Below are 22,531 nucleotides of genomic sequence, written 5' to 3' on the forward strand. Positions count from 1 at the left end.
TTGTTTCTCTCCCAGGCAGACTGTTCCAGATAACCTGGCCTGGCTGAATAATAAGTCCTTGGTGCAGCCTCCCTCCTGGTGATAAGCCTTTCTAGACTCAGACTGGTTGATCCTGAGATCACAGACACACAAATCTTCACTGAACCTGTACCCCCAAATCTGTCCTACTTGATCTAAGTTTCCAGAGGCTACACTGTGTTATCATAATCTGTGAGAATCCAAGGTCACCTTCAAGCCACAATCAGGCACTGGGGGAAGATGTAATTTTATATGTTTGAATCTATCTCAACACCAAAATTTGTCTCTAAATTGAGTGTTGCTTCATCCCCAATTTTAAAAATTTCTCTAGTACAATTTTCTTGTCAAACAATGCACTGTAAAGAAGAAATCAAAATGGAATGTTATCATGGATCATTTAGAAATTTCCTCTCATGGAGGAATGGAAGTTGAGGAAACTGATCAATGATCTCAGGGGCAGAGGAATTCTTACAGGGAAATACTAACCAATGCAGATCAGTATTTGCTCATAATCCCTAGTCTTAAGAGAGCTGAAATTGCTAATAACGGTTTAAGTTACTTGTTTGAGGTCATGCAACCAGTATATATCAGAAAAGAAGACTTGAATCTAGGTCTTCTTGATCTCAAGACTGGCTTCCTATTTTTTTTTTTTAATTCCCCTGAATAGTTCTTTATTCCCTATCATGAAAAAAATAGAAATTATTTACAATAGATTTAATTATAATGTATAAGAAAATGTTGGTCAATTCTCATTTCACTTTTTCTCATTAGGAAAAAAAAAGTTTTTTTTTTAATTGAAAAAACATTTTGAACCACAGCAGAACAGTTAAGCAATAAAGTGTACTACTTAAAATGATTGAGCTTTTATAAATTTATCACTTTTTAACTTTTGGATGTATAAAGCTCTACTGGAACTCTCCCATTATATATAATAGGGTAGTACTCTCTTAAAAAGTCTCTAGGATTAAAAAAGACCTATTTTTAAAATCAAAATAAACGAATAATCTATGCTTACTCTCAAAAATAAAAGAATAAAGGCATTAAACAGGAACAATAACAATATGGAATGAAAGCAAAGGAATAGAAGTAAAAAAAAATTACATGCATTATATTGTGATGATCATGAAAATAATGTGATCCTTTGATGTTAAGTTTACATGAAATCATTTAACATCATGATTTAATGTAAACTTTCCCATTTTCAGAAAAAGAAAAGTTGAAAAGAAAGAGGGACTTGTGAGTTTATTTTAGTAATTTCTGGTGTTAATGAGGCACAGTTCCCTAGTAAGTGTAAGGTTTCTCCTCTAATGAGGAAGCACTGTATGATTGAAAGAGATAAATATGATCATAATTTAAAAGAGTGAAAGTCTCATTGAAATGAATAGAACTGTTATGCTTACTCAGTGCTTGGAAAAAGCCAAAAAAAGAAAATAATGAGATCAAGATTTAAAAGAAAAAGCTTTAGCAACACATTTTTAAGAATCACTTATAGCACTCCCTCCTCCCTTCAGTACAAATAATTTTTCACCCTTTAAGAGGCTACTGATCAAAATTTTTTTCAGCTTCCTTGTCAATTATAAAATCTGACAGATAAAAGCATCCAAGTACAATTTTATTTTCTAGATGAAGAATCTGAGGTAACCAAAAAACTAAGTGACTTGTCCAAGGCTCCTTTTTCTAGGAAGAGGTAGAACTGGACTACAAATCAGGCCTTCTCATTTTGGAGGTGAAGTTCTTTCCATTGAACTACGTGTGTGTGTGTGTGTGTGTGTGTGTGTGTGTATGTGTGTGTGTGTGCGCAAGAAAGGTAGAAATATGTATTTATACACAGTATGATCATACAAATAATTTCAATGTATAAAACGTTAACTATCCTGCTTTGAAATTTCCTTTCATGTCTTCTGCTCAACCTTCTTCCTTTTCAAAGAATGAACGCTGAGTGACTCTTTCCAAACTAGTCAAAGGGAGGCATTAGTTTGATTTTCTAGTGCTTCCATTTAGCCAAAAAATTCTTACCTCTCTTTCCAACATTTTCTTGATCAAAGACTTTTCTGTTTTTTCTCTCCAAAATAAAGACACACTATACAACTGAGGTTATGTAAGCTGCAGACCCAAATCATCCAACCAGTAAGTCAGCTTTTATTGAGCACTGACTTGGTATCTTTATTTTTTTTAACCTCCTCCTGACAGGCTTCAGATTTTTTAAAGCCCCACAATCATTAGAACCACAAAGAACATCTCCACACTAGTACATAGCTTTTACACTTGCATAGTCTTATTTGCTCAGCACAACCATCGTTGGAGGTAGACTGAACAAGTCTCTACATCCCCATTTTCCCTATGAGGGGACTAAGGTATAGGTGTCCTTTAACTTGCCCAGAACTGGCAAACATAACCAATATTCACTTTAGCTCCTAAAGAACATTGTGCTAGACACTCAGCAAGACAAATTCTGGTTTAAAAAAAAAAATCTGCTTTCAGTCATGCATACAATCTCCAAGGGATTATGGCACATAAATAACTAATAACTTATAATTTGGTCTCACATAAATTAATCTAATAAGAACGAAGATTTTCATTTGCAAGACATATAAGCACAAGAGAGGTACAAATTAAGTGCTATGATCTCAGAGGTCAAATGATTTTTTAGTTCGGTGCTCTTTCCAAATTAAATTCACTAAGCATTAAATACCTAGCATGTGCAAGGCACTAAGAAACAATAAAGACAGATCCTACCTCAAGGAGCTTAATACAATTTGCATCTCAGTTAATTAAAAAATGACTAAATAGATCTTTATAATGGAAAACACATTAGACAAAAACACAAATCAACTTGCTTCATTGCATATACCTGCAGGTTTTACTGGAGCTAAATGACTCTTAATGATAATTTTATATATATATATATGTCACAGTTCTTGACATCAAAAGCTTGAACTTTGTAGGAATTCAATAAGCATTTCTTAATTTGAAAATATTTTAATTACATTAACAAAGTAAATGTAACTTCATTTTCTGAGGATTTTAATTGCTAGAGAATTATTCTTGGAAATCAATTCAAATAATTTATTGGAAATTTGAACTGGCCTTCTCTAGATAATTAATCTCAACTCTATTTTTAGTAAAACATTAAAATATGTCTAATATTTTGATTGACTTCAATTATGAAAACAAACATGCTTAGGTATGTCTGGTAAAACCTATAAATGTTCCATTCTTTGATGCACATTTCTCCCTTATACTTGTATAGTACTAAGAATAATACTTATGAAATACTTGCTCTTTTCAAACACTACACAGGGCACCAAGATGGAAGTTTCATGTCAATAGAATATTCATCATATTCTGAACATAGACATAATGCTCAATATCATTAACTTTACACATAATAAAGCCCACATTTTAGCACCTCAGCTATTGTTATCCAGATTTTAAAGTGAAAACATATATCCAAGCATGCCTAAGTTTACTAGTTTAAACTATACATTTTTTTAGCCACTCACTTATAAAATCATTTCTAATGTTCTCAGTATAAAATTATGTACAAAATAAACCATGGTGTTTAATTGTAAAGATTTTAAATGTCAAGACTTAGTATGATTTTAGCAATTCATTTAAATGATTCCTATTTTAAATCTTGATTAAATAATGACATAAGTATCTTAAAACTAAATTTTACATTCTTGAAAAAAAAAAAGAGGGAAAAGAAAAAAAGTTTCAACTAAAACCCTTTGAATTCTGCAAAGTGTAAGCAACCCAAAGAAAGCCCAAGGACAGTTTAGGATTATCACTGGCATAGCTCCAAGGACACCACTGCAGCATCCCACTGAGAAGCCCTTAAGAGTACCATCCTGGTTGACAAATGAAAGTGTAAGTAGAGTATTATTTCAACAAGCAGTTAAAAAAATCAATCAGCAGAACCCAAGACACAGAAAAGGCCCTATTTTAAAGAAATACCTAAGCCTCACCAAATGATACATACCCGTCTGTCGATCTTATCACCCTGTAAATTATACATTAAAAAAATTCACATGTATTACTATTTTTGAAAAATTAAATCTGGAAAAATCTTACCAAAATTCTTCCCTCCCGCCCGCCATCTTTAACTATCAGAGAACTAATCATTCATGGCTGAGTCTACCTTGAAAGTGATTCTATTTCACTAAAATGTACATTCATTTTGGGAGTCAAGGTGATATATTGTTCCCATTGAGAGATGAAATGAGCGGTCATTATTTGTAAATCCTTAGGACTACTTATTGTTCAATGTGTGGTTTCCCTGACTAGAGAGTTAAAAACTATTTAAATTAAGACAGGAGCTTTGATAGCTTACATTATGGCAAACACTGACCAATATTAAGTAAACATAACTAGCTTTTCTGGATAAAGTTTTGGCTACTTCCAAATACTTGGGGCACTTGAGCTTTTTTTTTATTTCTGAGACTAAAAAGTACTAGAAATAAAGATAAAGGTGGAATTTTTAAAAATGACAAGAGATTTAAAATAATATTCATCTTTTGTCCTTAATAAACTCATTCATAAATTCCATGAAAGGCCCTAATCAAATCAGAGTTATCACAGAGGGCCATCAAAGTCCAATCCCATCATGTTACTGATCAGGAAACTTAGGCAGAGAAACTTAGTATTTCTGCTCAAGGTGATTTCATATAAAATGCTCTGCTCTAAGTGGAGACTCCAAGCAAAGGAGAGCCATCGCAATACAAGCCTAATTTAATATCAGGTTGCACAAACTAATGTCAGAGGCAAAATGTCTTAGCAAAATGTCACATCAGCGGCTTTTTCTTCCTAATAAAAACTGAGTGCATGAGCCCTCCTCTTTTCTCCTCTCTGCAAACTTTTCTGATGCTCCATAAATCTCGTAAGGTTTCTGTGCTGAAATAAAAATGTTTCTTTAGTGCACACTTCCCTTCCCCTCTGGATGTAAGGCTGGGCAAATACTGCACCTGAGAGAGGATGTTAGTGCACTGCTGCAGCAAAGACACTGGAGGGTTGCCGATACTTGTGGCAAGCTGAACCCGCAGCAGCTGCTCCTTCTGAGTAGAATTTTCTTGCAATGCATGGGCCAGGGCCACAGCAGCACACCAATTTGAAAGGGAGTCGGTGGAAAAGAGGCCTCCACATAATAGTTGACCAGCAGAGACTGAAACACCTGTAGCTATAAAATTAGCAGGCAGAAGATAATGTCAGAACACTCTATATGTGTGATCAAATTAAATTCAAAGTGAATTGAAGATATATATTCATCAACATATTGGATAAGTTGCCACCTAAAATCATAAAAATACCACAAGATTAGGAACTCACCTCCTTTTGCCCCTGAGCTATAATGGATTAGTAGAGAACAATTCTTAAAATATGAAGAAGTGAAGGAGAAATGGTGTCTAAAAAGAAATTTATAGAAGAATAGAAGCAATTTTAAGCTCTCAGAAGAATATCAAAAAAAGATAAACACCAAGCTGGTGGTGATGAAATCACTTCTAAAACATTCAAGAAAAGGCGAAATCCATTTAAATGACTCAAACAAAGCTTCAGGGCTTTTTCTTTCATTTGTCTTTTCTTTTTTTGTTTTTCAATTTTTAAAATTGGCCTTTTGTTTTGCCACCTTCATTTTCATATATAAATGCTCCCTTGTCCAGAGCGATCCCCAGCCACATATAGTGAATTAAGGAAACACAGCAGCAGAGCTGGCACTTTATGCACCAGCAGCCCCCAGCTCTGCAGAAGAGGGGGCCAGAGGCACTTGACTGGCTTTTATGTGTTTCTAGTCACTGTTTTTCAGGCTCTACTTTATTGTACCGCCATTTTTATAAATCTTCCTTCACTTCTAGGAGCAAATTAATATTCCATTATATTCATGAACCACAATTTGTTTAGACATTCCACAATCAATATGGATACCAGGTAAACTTACAGCAGAATGCCTTTCGGTGAATTACTTTTTTCCATTTCTATCAAGTACGTTCTTGGTAGTTAACAGGATTTTTGGGGGGATCAACTTCAGGAAAGTTGCATACTTATTATATGTAACCTATTAATGTAAAAGAAGAAACTGGATACACTCAGTATTTTCAAATAGCATCTCCAAATTATTAAGATTCAAGTAAAGTATAAAAGATTTACTTTTCTATAAAGCCCATCAATTCAGATACAATGGATCTTAATTTCAAAAACTACAGAAATTTTTTTTAAATTACATGAATTTTCCCTAACAAAACTCTGAAAAAGTCTCCTAAATGAAATCTGTAATAACTTAAGAATCTGGCCTAGTCAGCACAAGAAAAATCAAGTGAAATGACTACTATCTATGCTATAATATGCACCTGAAAGCAAAGGTAGAAAAGTACCAGGTATGTAGTCAGAGAACCTAGGTTTTAATCAGAGATTTACAATTTACTACCAAGCATGACCTTGGAGAAGTCAATTAATCTCTGAAACTTAATTTCCTCACTTGAAAAATTAGAGGATTGGGTCTGACTGTTCCCATGGTTTCTTCCAATGTGATATCAGGGTTTCTTAATGATTTTTGTGTCCTGAATCCCTTTGACAGTCCGATGCCATCTCCAGAAATATTTTTAAATGAATAAAATAAAATGTATAGACATATCAAGCACATCAATTATGTAAAGAGGTGTATCTTTTGACCAATCAATCAATCTTATCTACTCTATCTAAAACAGGGGAACTCCTAGTTAAGAATTTCTGTTTTTCATAGTAGCCAAAAGCTAGAAACTAAGTAGATGTCCATTGAGGAATGGAGAAGCAAATTGTGGTTCATAAATGTACTGGAAATATTCTTGTGTGCCATGAGAAATGATGAAATGGTCAGTTTCAGAGGAAACTATAAAGATTTCAACATGAACTAATGTAGAGTGAAGTGAGCAGAATTAGATTAAAACTTTATTTTTATTTTTAAAAACATTATAAAGAAAAACAACTATGAGCCAAATTGTAAATAGAACTTGGCTCAATGCAACATCAAACCACGAATTCTGAGGTCTAAATATTAATTTTTCTTCCCACTTCTCTCTACCCTCACAGCTCCTTCCAGAGAGGTGATGAACTAAAAATGCAAAATGAGACATGAATTTTTTGAAATGATAAAAATGGAAATTATTTTTGCTGGACCCTGCCTGTTTGCTACGAAGATTTTAGGCTTTTAAACTGTTCAGTAGGAGAGAGGGGCATGATGAGAATGAATAATAAATGCCTGCAGAATGGAAGGAATGAAGAATGAAAAGATCAGGGGCTTATGGGTATAAAATAAAAATTTGATGTTGGGATTTACAGTAGCAGAGCACACAACTAGATTTCCAGAATGCCAAACTGATAAGAAGTGTTTATTTAGGATTCATATATTTGCTGGAAATTTTAATCTATACTGTTGACCTCAGGATTTTATCATGAAAATTTTAATTAAAAAACATCTGGAAAAATTTAAAAAACCATAATAAAAAGAATCTTTGTCCAGATTTATGATCCAGTTTTAGAGATGTGTTCTACCCATGGGCTGAAGCTATGAATACACAATGAAATGGGACCAAAAATGAACAGGAGAAGAAAAAATTGGATTATCTTTGGGAAACTATGTAGTGCTTTTAATGAAACCAAGCTTTTTCCTCAAAGGTGCAGAAATATTCTTTTTTTGTTTTCTGATGTTTATTTTCTAACTTTTTATTATGAAATCTAACAAAATTAAATGGACATCTCCATTTGCACTATAAAACATAAAGGGAGAAATGCATGACAAACTGAATATTATGTGGAGTTTGCTTTCCTTTTAAAATTAAAGCCATGAGGGGTAGCTACTTGGTGTAGTGAATAGAGCACCAGCCTTCAAGTCAAGAGTACCCGAGTTCAAATCTGCCTCAGACACATCACACTTCCTCCCTTTGTGACCCTAGGCAAGTCAGTTACCCCAATTGCCTCAGCAAAAAAAAATAAAAATAAAAATAAAATAAAAAAAATAAAGCTGCGAGTCTTTAACAGGGCAATAAAGACCATGACATTTCCAAAATAGAATCACTCAAACCAAAACATTTGTATTTTATTTAACATTAAGATTAATCTTCAGATATAGGAAGATGGATAAAAGCATGAAATGGATTCAATTTAGCAATTAAAAAAAACTTACCATCAATAGTAGAAGGCAGAAGTGTTGCCACAATTTCCCCTTGTCCTTTCTGATTTTTATACAAGAAACACTGGAAACAGTAGAGAACAGCACAACGCAAAACAAATGGCTGCCTTTCGTTAACCATGGACATCAAAAGCACAACAATAGCAGGCCTGTTTCATTTTTAAGAGAAAAATGCCTATCAGAACCAAAGCACCAAAGGCCAAGACTCAGTCATGTGAGATCTAGGGGCTGAAAGAACAATTATTGATGTGCAGGAAGGGCTGCTAAATATTATCTCTTTTCTAGGATTATCTTATTTTTCTAAAGTCAAATTCACCCAATTAAGAAAACCTGAAAAATTGATTTGCCCAATAAAACTTTCTTTTTGCAAACAATAAATATATTTGGAAAATTCTAAAGTTTAAAAAGCTATTGGAAACACTGAAAAATGTTAGCAAAAGAGATTATAAAATAAAACCACAAAAATCAACATTTCTCTACACATCACCCATAAAACCCTGCAAGAAGAGATAGAGAGATACCCCAATTAAAATACCTCTAGACAGTATAAAATATCTGGGAGTATATCTACCAAAATAAACCTTGAAAGTATATTAACAATTATAAAAACCCTTTTCATACAAATAAAGTAAGATTTAAATAATTGGAAAAATATTAACTGTTCATGGATAAGCAGAGCTAATCTAATAAAAACAGTAATTTAAATGAATCTATTCGATGTCATCCCAATTAAATTACCAAAAAATTGTTTTATTGAGCTAGAAAAAATAATAAAAATCATTTGGAAAAACAAAAGGTCAAAAATTATCAAATGGATTAATGAAAAAAATGTAAAGGTTTGGCACTAAGAGATCTTAAACTAATCAAAATGGCTATAATTAACAAAATCATCTGGTACTGGCTAAGAAACAGTACAAAGGTAGATCAGTTTAACATAGTTGACAAAGTAGACACAATAACAAGACAGTAATAACTTTGTGTTGTAAATATTTAAGCTTTTTGAAAATGAATATTTGGTAAAAATTGTTGGGAAAGCTGGAAAGGAAATTGGACATAGACCAATTTACCAAGATAAAGTCAAAATGGACACAGGGATATGAAGGGAGATATCTTAAGAAAATTAGAAGAACATGTAACATATTTATCATATAATGGAGAGGAAAATAATTTATGAATAAACAGATAGCACACTGAGGTACAAAAGGAATAATTTAGATTACATTAAGTTTAGAAGTTTATTTATACAAATAAAACCAATGTATCCAAGCACAGAAAAAAAAGCAGAAAATTGAGCAAAAATTTTTAGAGACTTTCTCAGATGAAGATCTCATATTTTAAATGTACAAAAACAACTCTGTCAAACCTATAAGAATGAGTCATTCCTCAACTGATAAATGGTCAAAGGATATGACCAGACAGTTTTTTGATGAAGAAATCAACTTATAGTCATGTAAAAAATGCTCTAAATTACTACTGATTAGAGAAATGTAAATTAAAGCAAATTTGAGATATTACCTCATATCTATCAGATTGGTTAAAATGATAAGAGGGGAAAGCAACAAATGTTGGGAAGGGATATGGAAAATTTGCAACACATTCACTGTTGGTGGAACTATGAACTGATCCAAAAATTTTGGAGAGAAATATGAAGTTATGTCCAAATTGGTATTCAACTGTCGATACTCTTTGATCCAGTAATATCACTATGCGGTTTGTTTCCCAAGAAAAGAATTTATATTTTCTAAAATATTTACAGTGATTCTCTTTGTGGTAGCAAAGAATTGGAAACTGAGGAGATGCCCATCAACTCGGGAATGGTTAAACAAGTTGTGGTATATGATTGTGATGGAATACCACTCTGTTACAAGAAAAGATGAGCAGACTGCTTTTAGAACATGGAAAAACTTGCATGGAATAATGAGGAATAAAATGAGCAGAACCAAAAGAATTTTGAACACAGTTAACACCAATGTTATTCTTAGAATAATTTTGTAGTACAAAGTCATTTTGAGTATTATAAATACGCAAAGCAAAAGATGTGTAAAAAAAGATGTTATCTACCTCCAAGGAATTAATAAACAGAAGAATATATAGTATGGTTTTGCACATAACATATGCCCATATTTGTTTTTAAGGTGGAAGGTAGAGGAGAGAGGGAGAAAAAATATTTAAAATGCACAGCAGAGAACAAAGAAAAACTTGGAAGCACTGGAAAGCAGGATAGTTTAAAAAAAAGTAAATGATGAAAGGGAAATTCATGGTTTTATATTGAATCTTCTTTCTGTTGTATTGTGTATAGGATAACCCTTTTTAGGGATCTTTTCATATTTATAATCCAAATGAACAAAAATTTTTCTAGCATTGTTGATGGCGTTATGAAATGATCCAACCATTCTGGGGAGAAATTTGGAACTATGCCCAAAGAGTTATCAAACTGTGCATACCCTTTGATCCAGCAGTGTTTCTACTAGGTCCATGTACCAAGGAAATCACAAAGGAGGGAAAAGGTCCCACATGTGTAAAAATATTTATAGTAGCTCTTTTTGTGGTAAAAAAAAAATTGGAAAATGACTAGATGCCCATCAATTGGAGAATGGCTGAATAAGTTATGATAAATGAAAATATTGGTATATTATTGTTCTATAAAAAATGAATAAGATGATTTTAGAAAGGTCTGGAAAAATTTACATGAACTGATGCTGAGTGAAACAAGCAGAATCAGGAATACGTTATACACAGTAATAGCAAGCTTGCACAATGATCAACTATGAAAGACACGATTCTCTTTAGTGGTTCAGTGATCCAAAGACATCCCAATAAACTTTGGATGGAAAACGCCACCTAGATCCTGGGAGGGAACTATGGAGACTCAAAGGAAATTAACATATGTTGTGTTCACTTTTTTTTTTTCCATTTTCTTATGTGTTTTTCCCCCTCTCGTGGCTTTTGTCTTCTGTTCTGATTTTTTTCTTCCTAATATGATTCATAAGGAAATGTGTTTAAAAAAATAATAATAAAAATGAATGTACATGTATAACCAGAAAAAAATGTTTTTAAAAGAAAAAGAAGAAATATGGCTTTGCCTATTCATTCATAATTATTTCCTAGAGAAAGAGCACTACATCCACAAGGAGAAGAGAAATGATACTGTATTCAAAAAAGACACACTGTTTTGAAAACTTGTGTCCATATATTTATGCCCATTTTAAGAGGTAGGTAATCTTGGGCAAACTACCCCTCTTACACATGGGTTTCTTCATCTATAAAATGGGGATATCAACACTATGTCATTTCTGGAAATATCTACCCAACATCCTCCATTAAATTCTACCCCAATTATTGCCAAAAACAAGATAAAAAACCAATCTATTTTCGTGGTTAGGAGTCACAGATAAAAGCTGGAGGCAGTAAGGATTCAACCCAGGTGAACAGTTAATTCAGTTCAAGAAATTTTTACTGAGTATCCATATGTGTGTCCCCATTTGCTGACAAGCTCCATTTAAAAATCGACATGGGTAAAGAACTCTGGGGAAAATCACATTCTGGAGATGAAAGGCAACACATTTTGTCAAGTGGTAATTAAATCAAATCAAACATGTAACTTTTAAAAGTTACAGAATAGGTATTTCTGGTAACTGACAAAAAAAATTAGGGGAAAAAAACATAGCACCTAAAGTTTCAAAATCAAAAACCTGGTATATATCTGATTTGCTGAAAAGATTAATAATCTCTTAACCATCTCAAAGGTACACCACAAAATTTTAAGAGGACAAAGACATACAAGTTTTATTACCAAATCAAAGTTAATTAAGTGTATTTATAGTTTCCATTAGAATCTTTTATAAATATTGACATATCCCTTTCTCTTACCGTGGTGGGTTTGAAGGAGCATTGACAGATGCAAAGTAGTCCTGGTTTACTTGGCAGCCTCGAATAACTTCTGATACAGTGTTAATGGTCTGTTAAGAAGAATTAAAATATTTATCAGAAAATAAAGAAAAAAGAAGGGCTAATGCTGACCAGAGTAGGGAAAAAACTTAATTGCTTTTCTTTCAGCTTAATCTCCAAAGTCTGCTAGAAAAACGGCAAAGGCTATTAGCAGATAATTTGTAGCAATTAAAATCTCACATTTCTTACAAATACACTCATCAATGTCCCTCACTTTCCCACTAACATCCTATAAATAACCTTAAAATTCATGTTACTTTAGGAATACTTTAGAAAAACAAGATAATCCTTTGTGATTAGATGAAATAATAGCTAATGAATCATTTAAGCAATCTTATAAGGATACAAAAAACAAAGCTTATAAAAATCAGTATAACCACAACTTCTTTCTTTAGCATTTGCAAACCACCTCTTCCCAGTCAAAGTAATGGTTTGATAAAAGCATGTATTCATTTATTACTTCCACAGAATCCTTGGAATGCAGCAGTTTTGCATTTTGACCTTTTTTTGATTGTCTTTAATAAAAAAAATAAAAGGCTATCAACACAACACCCCCTCAGGACATGTACTCTAATGATTTCCTACAAGTATAATTATATTGGCACTAATATATGCTTTAACTTGGTGCCTTATGAACCATACATGTATTAGAGATAGTTTGTCTGGGACTAAGGACCTCCTAAAGTAATACTCTTTACTTGGCCAGGGCTGTGCTCACCCTGGATTTCCCAAGAGGATGGGGCTAGAAAAACTGCTATTTCTAAAGTTGTTGGGTTTAAGGTCCTGGCTGTTTCCATTGGCTCCAAAAGGAAATGATGGTCAAATGAAATACTAAACTTTCACTATCACTCCACAAAATTTACTTAGGATTGCTGAGATCCTGTACATTGAAACATGTTTTACTTAGCTTGACCCATCTGTAGCAAATGTTGGTATTTTGAAGATTCTGAATGCAATATGCACAGAGTACATCTCTATCTTACCCTCACAGCCCTTTATAATCTGAAGAGCTGCCCAAAACAAAAAGCTCATCCTTCTGCAACCACGTGGGTAATGTGCTTCTCAATAGAACTTGTCTGGGCTGGTCCATAAAGAGTAGATATTGAGGTAATCCAAACTAGTAAAGTTTCCATAGATCACTAAGACTTGCCTTCTGATGTCCATATGGCCTAAAATGAGACATTTCAGTGGCCCTTTTGGGAAGGCTTTATACAACAGATTTATTTAATAAAAGGATGATTTCCACCTTAAAAAAAATTTTTTTAGCCTTTTATTTTTAGGGAATTCTTCCAAAATTGAGGTTCTTAGCCATTTTCAATTGATAAATGTTTAAGGGATATAGAAAGCTTTCAGAGGAAGAAATCAAAGCTATCCATAACCATGTAAAAAAATGCTTTTAATCATTAATAGAGAAGTGAATATTAAAACAACTCATTCTTCCATTTGATTGGCCAAGTCGACAAAAAATGGAAAATGGCAAATGCTAAATTAGTTATAGGAAAATAGCTTCACAAATGCAATGCTGGTCAAGTTGTGAACTAGTTGAACCTCTCTGAAGAGCAATTTAGAACTAGGTGCATACTCTTAGACCAGCAGAAGATAGGTCTGTAACCCAAAGAAACCAAAGAAAACTTCCCATCAATTGAGGAGTGTTTGAACAAAGTATGGTGCTAGTGCTAAATACTATTATGCTATTAAGAAATAATAAGAGATGACTTCAAAAAAACCTTAAATGAGCTAATGCAAAGTAAAATGACCAGAACCAGAAAATTTATTCAAGAATAATAATAGCATAAAAATAATGAACTTTTAAAGACTTAGTAAGTGACCTACACAATGGCCAAAAAATTCACAATTAAACATGCAATCTATTTCCCACATAGAAAACTGCTAAAGGGACCCCCAATATAGTTTGAAACATATTTTCTCTTCTTTCTGGATATCTGGATATGGCTAATGCTGCTATTTGTTTTGTATAACTACAAATATGTGTTCTAAGACTTTTTGTATTTTTTTCTCTTCTTAATAGGAGGGGAAGGAGAGGGAATTCAGAACAGAATAAAAAGAACTAAATTTTTAAAAAGAGATACTTAATCTGGGGTTTAAAAACTTATTTTAAAAAAAATCTTTAGAACTATTTCTATGTAATTAACTTCCTTTACATATGACTGATCCCATATATTTTATTTTATGTATTTAAAAATATCATTTAAGAACTTTGCCATAAACTAATAATCAATAAATATTTAATAAGTACCTACAGGGCTGGCATTGTGCTTGGTAAAGGTGCTCAAACACAAAGAATGGAACAATGCATATAATTTCAAAGAGTGGGTAAAAAGCACATTTGTAAATATATTCAACATAAATGAAACGTAATAACAGGGGAAAGCATTAATAGGTTAACCCTCTGGTAGTGATGAAAAATTTCATGCAGAAAATGGTACTTTAGCTACATCTGAAAAGAAGAGAAAGAACAGGTGACAGAGGTAAGAAAAGATACATTCATGGAGATGAGTGATGGAGTATCTTCTGAGGAACACAGAGAAAATCAGCTTATATGAAACACAGAATGCAAGAAGAGAAGTGACGCCAAATGAGGCTGCAAAGATAAGATGAAGCCAGTCATCCAGACTTTTTAAATTATGCTAAACAGAGGAATTTATATTTTATTTGGGGGGGCACGATAATAGGAAACCAATGGAGTTGATTAAGGAAGTCACATATTGCATTTAAATTTGCTCGCATTGTGTAAGATGGGTTGCAGTAGCAGAAATGAGACTGAAAGATTAATTGGGAGGCTATCACAATAAGTAGGAGAGAGGTAATATGGTCTTAAATAAACTGGGTAGTGGGGTGAAGGAGAATAAGGAGTTGAGGATAATGCTGAGATTATAAACCTAGCAGACCAAAGGCAACACTGCATTCAACAGAAATGGAAATTTCAAAGAGGAAAGGAGTTAGAAATAAAGAGACTTGACATTTAGGTTTGCGAGTCATTTACATAGAGGTAATAGCTAAAACTATGAAAGTTGATAAAGTTACCAAGAATATTCCTAGGGAAAAGACAAAGCTTAAGACAGGAGTCTGAGAAGCAGCTATGGTTAAGGGGGAACAGGGGTAGGATATAGATCATGCACCAGCAACTAAAACTGAGAAAAAACATCTTATAAGATCAGCCTCTTTTATAGTGTTTTCAGGCTTTCAAAATGCTTCAAAACATTATTTTATTCAATCCTCACAACTCAGAGGAAGGCAGATGCTACTATATTACCTCCACCTTACAGATGAGGAAACTGAGGCAGATAAGGTCACCCAGCTATTGTCTGACACTAGAGCTAAACTCAGGTCTTCCTGACTCCCAGTTCCCCCTCCATTCACTGAACTGAGCTGCTCTCTTACAGCATCACATTTTACAAGGTGCTAATGTTATTTACTATACATCTTATAATTCTTAAGAGAATGTAAATTCTGGAGCTCCATTTTAGTCCTTTTCTGCCTCGGAACTTCCAGCAAAGTGACTTTCGTAGAATACGTGACCAGTAAATGAATTCCCTAGTGAAGCTAATTCCCAGTCAATTTGCCGTGGCATATGGCCTTTCTCCAAATAGTTCAGTTCCCAATATCAGATACTTTACCTCAGTCAGAATATCAGCAGGAACACCAGTAGCCATTAAGATAATACAAAGTTGTTGCAACAATCCACAGTGATACATTGCCTTCTGGCAGCTGCTGGTAGCACCTGGAGGATTTGTAGGTGATACCAGAACACGAACAAGCTAAGTTAGGAAAAGGAGAAAAAAAGAATTGTTTTTAAAATAGAAGGAAAGTATAAAATAAAGCCTAAACAGACATAAATTTACTTCTTGGCGAAAATTACAAATTTATTATTATGCAAAATTTATTTAATAAGAGGAATCAGTCAACAAGCAAATATTGTGTATTAAATAAATTAATATAACTTTTGAAAGCCAGGTCACTTTCACAAAGCCAGATAAAAAGAAAACAAAACAGATAGACTAGCAAGGACATAGAAATATTATTATAGGAAAAAAAAGTCAAAAGAATTTTTGTACTTCAGATCTTAAAACGTATTACAAAGTGAAAATACTGAAGTTGCCTGGTTCTGGCCAAAAAGCCAGAAAAACAGACCAATGAAACAGACCAATGGAAAAGACCAATAGATCTAATTTAAATAAAAAGATCACAGATTTAGAGCTCAAAGAACTTTCGATCTCATCTATACTAACCTCCTCATTTTAGGATAAGAAATCTGAGTACTAGAGAGGTAAAGGCTGTTCTGGGGTCACATAGACAAGTAGGACAACTATGATCAGAGGCTTTCCTTCTCAAGATTTGGTGCCCTTTCAACTATAACATGCTCATAAATCTATGCCTAATAAATAGTAAGGAAAGAAACTCAAAAATTTCACAAGACCACAGCCACAGTGAAGTCGGGACCCTCCTCACAGCTCCAGGGCAGAAAAGTGTGCTTGTGGTCAGGTCCCTAGAAGGATCTATGATAATAGTTTCATAGAACCCCTAAAGCTCAGGATATTATACCCTCCACCCTAGAAACAGAGCCCTACTTTACAAAGAATTATAAGTCAAGTAATATTCTGGGATATGAGCAAACAACAGGAAAAGATTCTGATCACAGAAAGTTACTAAAATGACAAGGAAGATCAAAAACACACTCGGAAAATCACAAAGTCAAAGCTCCTTCATCAAAAACCTCCAAGAAAAAAATAAGAATTGATCAGGAAAGAATTCAAAAACGATTCTGAAAATGAAATAAGAAAGTTAGAGGAAAAAAATGAAATAATGTAAAAAAGGAAATATAAAAAGGCAATGAGAAGTTTTTAAAAAGCAAAACTGACAGTGGATAGAGCATCAGTCTTGGAATTAAGAGAATCCAATTTCAAATCCAACTTCGGACACTTACCACTTACTAGCTATGAGACCCTGAATAAGTCACTTAAATCCCAACTGCCTTACAAAAAACAAAAAAACAAAATAAAAACAAGATCAAAACTGGACAAATAGGAAAGGAGATACAAAAGCTCACTGAGGAAAATAATTCCTTAAAAATAAGAGTTAAGCAAAAATGAAGCAAAATAAAGCTAATGGCTTTATGAGAAATCAAGACACAAACAAAATCAAAAAAATGAAAAGACAGAAAACATGAATATCTCATAGATCCAGAAGAGAGAATTTTAAAATCATCGAACTACATGAAAGCCATGATAAAAAACAGCCTGGACATTGTCTTTTCAAGAAATTATCAAGGAAAACTGTCCTAAAGTATTCTAGAACCAGGATGTAAAATAGAAATTGAAAAAAACCCCACCTTTTACTATAATGGAGCCACAGTCAGGATAACACAAGATTTAGCAAACTTCTACACTAAAGGATCAGAGAACTTAGAATATGAAATTCTGGAGAGCAGTGGAGCTAGGATTACAATCAAGAATCACCTACCTAGCAAACCTGAGTATATTCCTTTAGGGTAAAGGGTAAACATTCCATATTTATGGATTTTGTGAATTTCAAGCATTTTCAATAAAAAAGACCAGAGCTGAATAGAAAATATGATTTTCAAATAACAGGACTCAGGAGAAGCATAAGGAGGTAATCATAATCAGTACAGGGAAATAAGAGAGTTAATCAGATTTATCTGTTTATACTCCTACATGGAAGAATGATACTTCTAACTCATAAGAACTTTTTTTATTAATTATGGCAGTTAGGAGGAGTATATATAGACAGAATAAAGGTATAAGATGAATAAGGAATAATACTTTTTTTTAAAAAATTAAGGGGTTAGAGAGTGGGAGAAAGTTAGAAGTGGAATAAGGTGAATTACCTATCACAAAAGAAATGAGAAAAAGCTTTTATAGTAGAGGGGGAAAAGGAGAAGGGGAGGGGAGTGAACCTTACTCCCATCAAAACTGGTTCAAAGAGGAAATAATATAAACACATTCAATATGGGTATAGAAATCTATCTATAGGATAACAGAAAGGAGGGTATATTAGAGAAAGAGGTGGGTCAGAAGCATAACAGTTTTGAGAAGGGACAGGGTGAAAGGAGAGAATAAATGTGGGAGGAGGAATAAAATTAACCATAGTAATTGTGAAAAGAATTCTGAAGCAAATTTCTCTGAATGAAGGCTTCTTTTCTCAAATTTAGAGAACTGAATCAAATTAATAAAAAATAAGAGCCATTCCCTAATTGATAAGTGATCCTAAGATATGAGCTATGCCCCAAAGGCTATAACATCATGCATATCTCCTTTGACCTAACAATACCACCACTAGGCAAGAATCCCTAGATTAAAAAAAAAAAAAAAAAAAAAAGACCTATTTGTACAAAAGTATTTATAACAGCTCTTTTCTCAGGGCAAAGAACTGGAAATTGAGGGGATGCCCATTAAATGGAGAATGGCTGAATAAATTGTGATATATGATTATGATGGAATACTACTGTGCTATAAGAAATGATGAGCAAGATGCTCTCAAAAAAAGCTTTTTAAGTCCCCCACAATAGCTTATACAAAATGAAATGCACTATGTGCAAAGTAACCGCAATATTGAAAGATGATCAGCTATCAATACTTTGCTATTCTCAGCAATACAATGAACTAAAACTATTCTGAAGGTCTTATGATCAAAAATGCTATCCATACAGAGAGAAATAACTGCTTGTATCTGAATATAGATTAAAGCATACTTTTAAAACAAATTTATTTTTCTTAAGGGTTTGTTTGTTTTTTTTTGGGGGGGGGGCTGAAGATCTTTGTTTTCTTTCTAAACATAACTTTCTATGGAAATATTTTGCACAACTTCATATGTACCTTTTCTCAGTGAAGCGAGAGGAACAGAAAGAATCTGAAACTCAGTTTTAAAAATATATTAAAAATTGTTTTATATATAACTAGAATACACGCATAATATATATAGATTTAAGATCATTCTTAGGATTGGAGAGGATGAGTAATGAGATCCTAAATGCATCAAACACTTAACAAAGGAGTTACAGAGAAATTAATATTAAACTTGTGTTCAATCCACTTCAAGATTGAGACACAAAGACTTTTCCAACTTTAAGTCAAGCAATATAGTTTTACTTAAAAAATCTCCCTGTACTCCAAATGAAATTTAACAAATAAAGTAATTACATGATACACTAGTGGAGATTTCAGTTTACATGCATATCTATACTTGTAAAAATTATTTTGGAGGAATTTTTACCTTTAAAAAAAGCAGTGATGTTAAATAAAATGGATTTGGCTTACATATCAATACCAAGTCTACCACTTGCTAGTGCTAGTCATATAAAAATTATAAATGGCCATTTTAAATTTTAAAAAATTAAGACTACAAAGAAGTTACCCATTGCTTAAAGTTTTCAATTTTGTAAAAAAAAATTAAAATGAAAATTTTGACAATCCTCATGGTCATTAAGACTCTTTCTCAAGTTCTCGATCAAATTCAGTGTTTCGAACCATTATCAATTGTACATTCCAGATAAATCGGACTACTACAGATTTCTTATGCTCAGTCCAGCCTCTCTTGCTTTTGTGTTCTTGCTCAGTCATTCCCATTATGCCTAGCACATCTTCTCCCACCTCTTCTTCCACATCTTTACCTGATGAAATAATTTTCTTCCTTCAAGAACTAATTCACATAATATACCTGGTCAGATGCAATCTCTTACTTTCCTACCTGTCTCTATTCTCCAGTTTACTTAGACATTTATTAAAGCTATTTATGTACATGTCAAGATACACTCACTAAAATCAGTTAAAAATAAGTGGAGTTGGGAGACCAAGGGTCTTATGTTAGGAACAGAAAGATCAGAATATGTAGAAGGAAATAAAATGTAAAAAAGATTGGAATGGTAGAAAGGGACAAATTATAAAAAATTTTAAAGCCAAACAAAATTTTAGATTTGCTCCTGAAGGTAACAGGATGCCACTAGAATTTACTGAAAACGAGGTAACAGGGCTGAATTTGCACATCAGGAAAACCCACTGGACAGATGAATGGAAGAGAGACTGGGGTAAGGTGACAGGAGGCAGAGAGAGCAATCAAAAGCATCTTGTTGTTTATAATCTTTATATCTGCAGTGCCTAACACAATGCATTGCTTCAGTAAGCATTTTTATGGAATTAATATATTTTTATGGAATTTAACCCAATGGTTCAAATTAGAAAATCATCCACTTCTAATTATACACAAGTTTCTTTTCACAAACAACAACTATGTGCAATGGAAAGAACACTGAACAAATGCTTAATGAATAGTTGTTAATCTGAGAGAGATTCAGAAAAACTGGATTGTACTATTAGCTCTACCATTAGATCTCTAGGTCCAGCCTGAAAGAAGTATTACAAATACTTGAGACAAAAGTTACTACATTATTCTAGATTTACGGTTTCTACTATGCTATGTTGTAAATTAGCATTATAACCTTAAGTATCTGTAATAAACTTTTAAATAGAATATGATCAGGTAAATGCTGGAGCTGAAAATTCTTTACTGGACTTTAGAGTATGAGAGGCTTTTAGCTTTTAGCTATTTTTTCCAAGTCAAGAAATCCTATCTATAAAATTAAAACAAAGGATTAATCTATTCTTTATTGTAAAATTCTATCAATAATCACCATAAGCACAGTCATATACTTTATTCTGAAAAGAGATACCAAAGTTCCTACCATATTTGTATCAAAAAACAAAATAAAAGGGGAAGCTAGGTGGCGCAGTAGATAGAGCACAAGCCCTGAAGTCAGGAAGACCTGAGTTCAAATATGACCTCAGATACTTAACACTTCCTAGCTGTGTAACCCTGGGCAAGTCACTTAAGTGCAACTGCCTCAGCAAAAAAAATAAAATAAAACAAAACATTTTACCTGAAGCATCAGATGAAGATTAGTCACTTTCTGTGCAGACCAGCCAGAATTGTCATCACCAACCTCAAACCAAGGTTTCATACGCTGAATGTATGAACCTTCTTTGAAAAAATTCTGATTGGAATTATTGTTCTTTAACAAATTTTGAAGCAGGAGGAGACAATCTTCAACTACTATACCTGAAAAGACAAACTTGTTGAAGTTAAGACCTGAAAGAAAATTCTGAAGCATTTTTGCCTGCAAACACTATCAGGCAGATACTGAGCTGTACTATCATTTTGGTTATGACATCTTCTAAGTTTTCTTTCTTTTTCCTATTCATCAAACCTATTATAAGCTCTAATATGGCAACATTTTACAAAATAGTATCCTACTTGCTAAGGGGAAGAGGTAGCTGGCACCATATAAAATACTTAATAGGACAAAGATGGTAACAAGGGGGTGTTTCCCCACTTGAGATATGAAATAGAATTGCAAATTCCATATTATTAGGAACTAAAACAGGATAGAAAAATTTCCATCCTTTCATTGTTCACAGCTTTATAAAAGGAATGTTTTTTCCTCAATGCTATTTCCAAAATATTTAACCAGCAAGTATTATAATATTCAGTTATTCTGAATATTTTTAAAGAGTTCAACCTCTGGTCTTACCTTTTTTAGTGTTACTATATTAGTTGTGTCTGATTCTTCATGACCCTGTGAACCATATCATGCCAATACTGTCCATGGGATTTTCTTAGCAGACACTGGAATAGTTTGCCATTTCTTTCTCCAGTGAATTAGAGTTAAAACACCTTGCCCATAGTCACACAGCTAGCATCTGAGTCCAAATTTGAACTGGACCTGTGCCTGCCTGAGCCTTGTCTACTGAACTACCTAGCTGCTGTTATTACATATGGTACTTTTTAAAACAAATTACTCTATTTATTAATGTATTACCTTTTTGGCTTTTACTTTTTTTAGCCTCTGTTCACCAGCCTCTAGTACAACAGGCAATTATACTTTTCTACAATGGATATAGTATTTTATATTAAAAGAGAAAAAGGAGGTACAAACTTGGCTTCTGACATGACCTAAAAATACATGCATTCATCTTTTATAATATATATATATATATATATATATATATATATTACTTTTTCATTTCTAATAACTATTTATATTTTATACCAAATCTAAACAGGTGACAAGACTGCAGATTTAACTTGTTCGTACCATACCTCCATCACTGTTTCCCTCCTCTGTGATGATGTCCAGTAACCTCTCAAAAGCATTTTCAAAAGCAACAATTTTCTGGATTGCTGCATTGCTTCTTGTCAATGCCTGCAGTAATAAGACACCCTAGTAGGGAATAGGGAAAAGAATGGTTAATGGCTTATTAACAGGAAATGAGAGCCACTCAAAATCATAACATTATACAAGAGCTGGAAGAGGTCTCAGAAATTATTTAGTCTAATGTCCTCATTTTAACAGACAAGAAAACTAAGGACCAGAGA

General features: G+C 33.1%; 1 protein-coding gene across 6 annotated transcripts in view; it reads right to left on the reverse strand.

The window, feature by feature from the left end:
• USO1 (USO1 vesicle transport factor) overlaps positions 1-22,531 on the reverse strand; it is a 75,001-nt gene that overhangs the window by 14,736 nt on the left and 37,734 nt on the right. For 4 of the 6 annotated variants that reach the window (XM_031942776.1, XM_031942772.1, XM_031942775.1 and 1 more), the window contains 7 exons: positions 22,256-22,376; positions 21,036-21,214; positions 15,763-15,903; positions 12,047-12,135; positions 8,171-8,325; positions 4,983-5,194; positions 4,001-4,021 (listed from right to left, as the gene is read on the reverse strand). In XM_031942776.1, coding sequence (XP_031798636.1) covers positions 4,001-4,021; positions 4,983-5,194; positions 8,171-8,325; positions 12,047-12,135; positions 15,763-15,903; positions 21,036-21,214; positions 22,256-22,376 — 918 coding nt within the window. The remainder of the gene's footprint in view (positions 1-4,000; positions 4,022-4,982; positions 5,195-8,170; positions 8,326-12,046; positions 12,136-15,762; positions 15,904-21,035; positions 21,215-22,255; positions 22,377-22,531) is intronic. The other 2 variants (XM_031942774.1, XM_031942773.1) reach the window with 1 other exon arrangement.

Source organism: Sarcophilus harrisii, chromosome 6, assembly GCF_902635505.1.
Source record: "Sarcophilus harrisii chromosome 6, mSarHar1.11, whole genome shotgun sequence".
NCBI lineage: Eukaryota > Metazoa > Chordata > Mammalia > Dasyuromorphia > Dasyuridae > Sarcophilus > Sarcophilus harrisii.